Below are 8,736 nucleotides of genomic sequence, written 5' to 3'. Positions count from 1 at the left end.
TAAAATAAAAAGAAACTAACATTAATAAAGGTAAATACAGAAAAGAAGAAGAAAAAAAAAAACATAATCACAAGATAAAAGCTTGGGAGAGGAGTGTGGAAACCAATTATAAAAGCTGTTAGGTTGGAAATATCAACAGAGTGAACGAGCTTGTTTACGTTTTTATACCCCTCGACCTTTGACCCCCACTTCTCCCCCCCGGTCGCGCATGCGCAGTTCCAGAGTGTGAAAAGGCTTATTGTTTTTGCTGTCGTTTTGTACATTTTAGTTTTTGTCAATTTCACTTTTATTTTGTGTTTTGTCATTGTGTTGATTGTTGTATAGTAATTATATGTATTTTGTTGTCGTTTTATATATTTTTCTGTCCTGTGTATTTTTTTGTTGTTTTTTGTGTGTTAATGAGTCCTTTTGTGTATTTCTGTTGTATTTATGTGTTTATGGAGTCATTTTGTTCCCTTTTTTTTAATGTGTTTTCTTGTACTTTTATATGTTTTTTTGTGGTAATTTTGGGTATATTTGTTGTTGTTTTGGAAAGCAATATCGGTTTTGTATCGGAAGTGAAAAAGTTATATATATTTACCTCAAATACTACAAACAGCTGTACAATATAAATACAAAAAGTGTATTGGTGCATATAATCTGTAATTCATAGTCATTGTTTCGTGTGGGGTTCGTTCTTAATGTAACAGTGTTTCAAAACATTTGAAACTGAGATCATGAATATATATATATACCAGATTAATGCATAAACCACTGAACACAGTCTTTTTTTCCTCACAAGTTTTATTGCATTAAAAGTTAAAACGTCAAAACAAGTGTTTATTTCCGTAATATATAAATAATTTAAGGGAAGGAAACGTACTTCATTTCCCAGTGCAAATATTTGCCATTAAAAGGCTCTTTTTTAAACACAAAAAAACACCACATGAAATTCATAGAAAACAAAAGTGACACACAAGAGACACAAGACACATTAAGATACAGTTATAAATACCAAAAATAATCAACTATTGTTCGGAAGTCTGAACCTGTCAGACATAGAAATTATTTAACAATTCTGGACTCTGATCCAGAAAGCTTAACATTGTGGTTCATTACCATTCAAACCACAATAACCTTCAGTTCACAGACTCTCAGAGTAAAGGCCACGCCAAAAAATATAACTGGCTTTTAGATATTGTGTTTGAGAGTAATTTAGCACTATGTCTTATGCTTTATAGCTAACATTTTGTAAGGCCAGTTATTCACATCCAAGAAAGTGCACATCATACATACAACATGAACCACACACAAAGTGCTTCATTCTTGCTGACCCATGCACAGAGACAAATTATGGGCTGCTGTAAAACAAAAAAACAGTTCCCACTTTATCTATTCATCTCCTCAGTAACGCGTGCCTTAGGGATGTGAGCATTTAAGGAGGTCGTATTTCACGTAACCAACACGATCCACCTGTCTGCGGGAATTCATTCTCCAGTAGAACCGATCACGGCAGAAGTACATGTGACCTAAAAGACAAATGTTGATTTATAAGCAACAGTTATAAAAGGAAGGTCTTTAATAGAACTATTTTTCCAGACTGAACGTTGGACTCTCGTGCTTACCTTTGTAGAGGAATACATCATGAGCATCACTGGGAACACCACCAAAAACAACATCGGTGTGTTTGGGATAGCCTCTGTCAATTTTCTGAGCCTTCACATCCAACCTGTGTAGACGAAACACAAATTATAGCATTAGATGACATTGACAACAGGACCCAAATCTCCTCTTTTCCAGATATTGGGAGTTATCTGGAAAAGCTTGTAAGAAATTAAACTCGGGATAATTGAGGAACAAATCTAAAATAACTTGAGTCGATATTCATAATTATCTGTCAATTACGAACCGAGATATGAAATTTTGCATATGATAAGTGATAGGGATTTATCCTTTTTTTTAAAAAAAAAAAAAAAAACTGATCCAATATATCAATATGTTATTTTGGTTCCCCTACAAAATGTAATGGAATCTTCCATGGTTAAAATTATGTCAAAATCAGTTTAGTACTTTTGAAGTAATTGTGCTAACAGAAAAACAAGCAAATAAATAAAAGCCAGTGAATTTTCTACCACCTTGGGGGTGATAATAAAACTAAATCCAAAAGAATTCTGTTACAGTTTGGCATTAAAAACACACTTTACCTCCAGAAGTCTTCCCCACTGAATAGCAACACTTTTCCTTTTCCCCTCTGCACAGCACCCTCCACCTTTTGGATGCTACTAGGAAGACCCAGTTTCTCAATTCTGCGTGGACCCAGAACAGTTTTTCCTGTGTAGACCCAAAATTGAGTTCCTGCCCAGATTAAAAAAAAGAAGAAGATACTATTAGTTGCTAAGGAACTTTTTTTCTCAAAAAAATACAAGTGATGTATATTATATAAAATCACAGTACCTGAAAAGAAGTAAACCTTTTTGGTTAGAAGATCCTCAAATGCAGAGTCAATAATGGCTGGCAGTGCTGGCCACGTTCCAGAGATTGAATATGGTCCTTTGATCTCTACATTCCTGCTGTCAGACTTCTTCCAATAATGCCTGTTGATCAAAATATCATATATATATATTTAAATATGAGCTGATGTGTTTTTAGGTCTTTGAAAAAGTAGAAAAATGAAAGAGTTGGCATGTTTCCTACCCATCCTTGAAGTAATGTAGCTCTCTATCAATGACAGTGATGGTGTCAAATGAGGTCAACTTGCAGGCATCCTTGCTGGGATCTATAGGCACTGGGGTGGTGGTAGTTCTTGGTTCAGGTGCCTCAGTCTCAGGGTTTGGATTGGTTGACGGAGTAGTCGGGTTGGGTTGAGGAGGAGTTGGTTTCGGTCCGGTTTTAGGTCCTATGGATTGATAACTATGAGCTGACTGAGATTTCAATCTTTCCAAAGGTGTTAGTCTTCATCTTACCATAAAGATACTGGATGCCTTCAATGTCATCATCATGCAGAGAGAAATCTTCCACATAGCTGTACATGGGGAACATTAGAGCTTCTCTGATGCTGGAGTGCTCCAAACCAAGCGCATGTCCAAATTCATGGGCTGCCACCAGGAAAAGACTGTAACCTAAAATAAAAAAAAAAAATATTTATACTCACTGGTGAGAACAAATCCAGCTCCGTATGTCCTGTTTGGTTTTCTTTTGCGAATCATTGTTCTATATTTACTCACCCTGATCAGGACAAAGGCCCCATTTCTTGTCGTCATCATAGTTGTCAGTAGTGGCGCACCACAACTTGCCATCTCCTCGTCCCTCACTTGTGCACGAGTCATATGTCTTACCCAAGAAGACAAAAGGGAAGTGGCACGATTCGCCCTCTGAATTTCCACCAATCACAGCAGTGTCTAAATAAAAAAGCAAAGGCATTAAAACCAACAACCATTAAACCAAATAATCTACAAAAGGAACTTTTGGAGAAGCTTCTTTTTTTGTGTGGATCCTATCCCTCACCACGACTGGGGCAGAATCCATATTTCAGGTCCTTGTCAAAGTTGCTTGTGGTGGAACACCAGCGGTAGCCATCACTTCGGCCCTCTGTGGTGCAGCTGTCATACTCCTCTCCCTGGAAGATGAAGGGGAAGACACACTCTGCTCCATCCGCATTTCCTCCAAAAGTGTACAGAACTGTTGGGAAGAGATTAAACAGCAGAAGTCAATGACTCAGAAAAGTAAAACCCTCTGCAGGTGACCTTTGATCTTCAACTTCAGTTGTAGAGTAAACGGTAAAACTCACGTTCACTCGGACAGAAGCCGTACTTCTTATCCGTGCTGTAGTCAGCAGTGGTGGCACACCACGGCAGGTTGTCTTTACGTCCCTCAGTAGTACACGTGCTGTATGATTTGCCCTCGAACATGAAAGGGAAGTGACAATTGGCACCATCTGCATTCCCATAGCGAGTCTTCACAACTGGATGGAAACAATGTGACCGTGAACTGACTGTATTCTACAAAATGAACACTTGGGGGAGGCAGAAACATGAGAATTGGGGATTAGGCCATGATATTTAAATGTTTGTTACCTGGTCCTGTTCCTAGAGTCCAGAATTCATCATCATCAAAGTGAGCATCTCCTTGCAAGCCCTCACCAGGAGGATAGGCATGAGCCAGAAGGCCGTCCTTCCCATCAAATGGGTATGGGTCTCCATGATCTTAATAGAACATGACTTAGGATATTAGCTTTTCATTCAGGCATGACAAACGGAAGCTCTTAAGCATTGTTTAATCCAATTGGCTGAAGTACCCCCTTTCTCTAATTTCTGAATCCAAGTATCCCCCTTTACTACAACATTTTCCTTTGAAAACTATTTACTAATATAAAACAACTATAGAGCATGATGCAATGAATGAGTGATAACACACATTTTAAAGAATCTAATTTTGTAAATAAGTGCAAAGAAACAGTATTTAGTGCAGTGGTTCCCAACCTTTTTTTTCTGGATCGTGACCCCATTTTGATATCAAGAATTTTTGGCGACCCCAAAGACATTTTTTTCTTCTATAATTAGTTAATTAGTTTTTGATCATGTTTGAGCACAGATATTTTTTTTAAATTTGACTGCATTTTAGTTGAACTAGATTTATATTTCACAATTGTTTAAGATTGTGTTTTAATTTTTCAAAAAATAATTCCAAAAATTCAAAAATCTATTTACATTTCTTCAGAAATTTCAAACGACCCTATTTAAACTCCAGGGGACCCCAAATGGAGTCCCGACCCCAAGGTTGAAAAACACTAATTTAGTGCTTAATTTCTAGATTTATTTCTATCGCTTTTATCATTTATCATCTCACGCCTGGCGTTGGACCAAGACTGACACTTCACTTGTTAATTTTCCTCTCTCTCTCTCTCTCTCTCTCTCGCTCTCTCTCTGTAGTGCCATCGTGTACCCCATTTGGGAACCCCTGGTTTAATCCATCATCCTCTGTAATTTGAATTGGATTTACTGTTGAAATAAATGATTTTGTAATGCATCAAACGTCAGGTTTACCCCTACATTTATCCAGTTTAATTTAAAAGGAAAGACTGGAGTTTGTTCATAAATTTTCGTCCTCCAAACAAATCACAATTAAACCCATGTGTAGTACTTGGCTCACTAAAGAATGTAAAGATCTCCCCCTCCACATGGTTTAATATCAGACTTGCAGCTGATCGAACATTACACACATAAACCCTTCAACAACATACCTGCTTTCCCAAATGATATCATAATGTCAGCAGTGCCTTGAAACAGACGTTTAAAGGTCAAGGGGGTCACATCACTCCACACTTTGAAGGCTCGGGCAAAGGCGTCATCGATCAGAGCGCTGTCCATGTCGGGAGAGTAATTAAGGATCCTGAGCAGGAAACATGATTTACATATTATTGACAAATTCATTGAAGCATGAACGTAGCTTACTGCTTGGTATCCATATCTCTAGTCTTCACTTACATGTAGCTGATATCTTCATGGTCCCATTTCAGGTCACCTTCAAAGGTTTTATAGTTGGCTACGTCAGGAACACCACAGCGAGGTCGTTTCATGAACTCCAAGGTCTCTTGATTGAGATCTCCCGTCTCCTCCAGGCCCATCTGCCTCTGCATCCTCTTTAAAGCCTTGGACGTGGACACCATTGACTGGAAGCCACTTCGTTGGAGTTTGTTCATGTAGCCAAACTTTTCCAGGTAGTTCTGAAGGGCAACATAAATAAACACTTAAGTCTACACAAAGGCAAACTGTATCTCTAAAACAAACAGTTCGTTTATTATTTTATTGTCCCCTAAAGTTCAGTCTTTTCATTGGAGGATATCATTTTACAAAATATTTAAAACAAAGTGAATCTATCAAAGATAATGAGCCAACTGTTACTCACTTCTGCCAGCTCCGTGTCAGTCAGGTTTTTGATTATGTCTCCTGGGAAGGTGACAAAGACAGACTTGAGAGGATGGCTCCATCCATCCTGAGTGTTTAGCCCCAAGAATAAACACACAACTAAAGCACAGAATCTCATTGTGAGATCTATACCACAGCCTTGTCCCAAACCCTTGCTGAAATCTACACTCAAGAGTTTTGCAGTTTGAAGTGCTCTATTTAAAGCTTCTCTCCTGAGGATCCCAAGTGTTTCTCCTTCCTTCAGCGTTGGCTTCACTTTTTGGTTTGACTGGCACTTCTTGTAGTTTTTGCTCTTTGTGCTACTGATTCTGTTTATGAGCCTTGTATTTATGCAATGTAGCGCCTTAGTCATTAAACCTCATCCCCACCCCTCGCTAACCTCAATCCTCCCACTTACTTCTTGACAGATTGTGTTGGCTGAGCGTACCAGGGGAAATTCCAAAATATCCACATTTACCCTGCAGCTGATTCGTAGACCAGTAGTAATGTTTGTTTTATTGCTGAGTTGTGTCAGACTGTGAGAAGTAATTGTAACACCAACCAGGGAGAAGTTATACAGGCATCGTTTATGTGTTGTGTTTATAAAACAATATACTCCGCCTGATAAAACACAAAATGCTCAATTAAATCAGACAGAATATTCAAGCTCATTTTAACATATAATAAACCTTTAAAATATATATATTATACCAGGGGTCACCAACATGGTGCCCACGGGCACCAGATAGCCTGCATGGACTATGTGAGGGGCCCTCAGGAGCTCTATAGTCAGCAATGAGATTAATCTAAAATCTGATTTACTTTCCAGGATTCAAACTCACAAAGAAAAATACAGATGAGAGACGTCGTTAGTACTCAGTTAAATACTGCTGCACGTGATAAAGCTTTAGTATTAAATTAACATCTATATATAACATTGTGACCAGTGTTTTTAAGTGCTGCAGATTTGGTGTATGGTTAGTGGTATGTTATTTATAATATCATTAATATGATATATATAACATACATTTAAAAAAAAAAATACAAGGTGGATATTCATAAAATATTACATAATTGTCATATTTTACAAATGTCACATGTTATACGATTAGTTAAAATGTGTTTGATAGTAGCTAGTAAAATATGAAGATTGTTTTTTTCGATTAAATATAATGAAAATGAAACAATTGCATATATTAGGAGAAATAAGGTGTTGCATGTTGAAACTTAAACATTTACCTTTTTAAGTTACTGCTAGCCTTTCTCATTATCTTACCCTCTAATTAAAGGGAAACCTTGAACATTTAGTATTTAAGCAGGGCTTTTTAAACTGGTAGCCCTTCAAACTATTCAGTACCTTTAAAGTAACTCCCAGTTTCAGAAAGATTGGTGACCCCGTATTGGACATTACAAAATATAAACATTCAATATATTGTCATTGTCATCTATTTCATTACCTTCAAGTGTACTTTATTTTTACGCCATTACACACTCATCATGAGACTGGACCAGACACTCCTTGTGTCTCAGAGATTTAATAAGAATTTTTGGTTCCACTTTTATCTCACAAATAGATTTTCATTTCCTCTTTATCCGCACATGAACATTCACCCGATGTAGGTGAATTTGGGTCAAACTGTAAATGAAAAAACCAGGAAATCATGATTTTTGTGTTTTCCTTGTTTTATGGCCCCAGTTTCTCTCTGTAAAGTTTGCACGTTCTCCAAGAGCGAGCGTTTGTTTTGTTGGCTACTCTGGTTTTCTAATGGCAATGGCTATCCGTGTGGTTGCCGTATCAATATACCGACATTCTATCCCTACGCAGCGCCCCTCATTGACCAGTTTAGGTCATGTTACTAAGACTAACCATAACCCTAAACCTAACCCTGATTCTAAGATGCTACGTACGTGTACTTCGGTAAACGTACCAAAAGCACCGGGGTTTGTCCGTACGGCAACCGTGCAAATAGACACTTTCTTTTCTAATCGCTGTCCAAAACATCTCACGTGATCACACTCTATGATGAAGGTATTTAGCTCTAGTTTGGAAATGTAAATTTAACAAATAGCATCTGATTAAAAGGTTTTGAACTACTGGATTAGAAGTGCAAGTTTAAGACTATATTTTTGTATTCAGTACAGCAATGATGAAAACCTTGATGTTCGAGTGCCAAAGAAAGCACAACAAACTCAGGAAGTGTTTGTTGAAAATGGAGGGCAGCACAGTGGTGTAGTGGTTACAAATTTCCTCACGTCTAGAATGCCCTGGGTTTGACGCGCATGGTGGATTTAGCATTTTCTGCTTGAAATTGTTTTCTCCAGGTGTTCCAGTTTGCTCCAACAGACAGAAAGCATGGATGATAGTGAATTGGATTCTCTGATTAAGCCAGAGGAATGTGAGGTAGCGCATGCTGAATTCAAGTTTAATAAATATGGTCATGTTTTCACCGACGTTTATTTATTTTCATTAGTCTGTTATAGCAGGATTAAATGAAAAGTTATTAACTGACCATGGAGGAATTCCAATAAAATTAGGAGGGGGTCAAGATCTATATACTTATTCTGGATCAGTTTGAAAAATCTCTTTCTCCTGTAATTTGACTCAGTTATGATGGGTTGGTTCCTCAATTACCCATTTCATCCGGATCGGATTGGCTTGGCAGAGGTTTCCTCTCTCTGAGCTCTGTTTTGTTGTTGTTGGTATTATTATTATAATTGTTATTCATTATCCTTTGTTATGGTAGAGGGTACTTGGCTGCCAAAAAAAATCTAATGGATGGATGGATAAATGAATGAAGCAGTCATTCGTTGAATTATACAAGTATTTAGGCACTGTGTTTCACTTCCAGCTAAA

The 8,736-nt window shown here is 37.6% G+C and overlaps 1 protein-coding gene across 1 annotated transcript; it reads right to left on the bottom strand.

Annotated features, from left to right (window-relative positions):
- Positions 1-807: 807 nt before the first annotated feature.
- On the bottom strand, positions 808-6,215 carry mmp9 (matrix metallopeptidase 9). The gene is made up of 13 exons (XM_028453804.1): positions 5,884-6,215; positions 5,463-5,701; positions 5,219-5,367; positions 4,053-4,181; positions 3,767-3,940; positions 3,484-3,657; positions 3,204-3,377; positions 2,943-3,098; positions 2,674-2,875; positions 2,434-2,573; positions 2,184-2,334; positions 1,605-1,708; positions 808-1,508 (listed from the first exon to the last, which is right to left on the bottom strand). Exons 1-13 carry the CDS (start codon positions 6,019-6,021, stop codon positions 1,399-1,401), a joined length of 2,040 nt encoding a protein of 679 aa, XP_028309605.1. The 5' UTR covers positions 6,022-6,215; the 3' UTR covers positions 808-1,398.
- Positions 6,216-8,736: the final 2,521 nt, after the last annotated feature.

The sequence above is a fragment of the Gouania willdenowi genome, chromosome 7, assembly GCF_900634775.1.
Source record: "Gouania willdenowi chromosome 7, fGouWil2.1, whole genome shotgun sequence".
NCBI classification, from domain to species: domain Eukaryota; kingdom Metazoa; phylum Chordata; class Actinopteri; order Blenniiformes; family Gobiesocidae; genus Gouania; species Gouania willdenowi.
The sequence above is the reverse complement of the archived record's forward strand: the minus strand, read 5'-3'. Positions and strand labels throughout refer to the sequence as shown.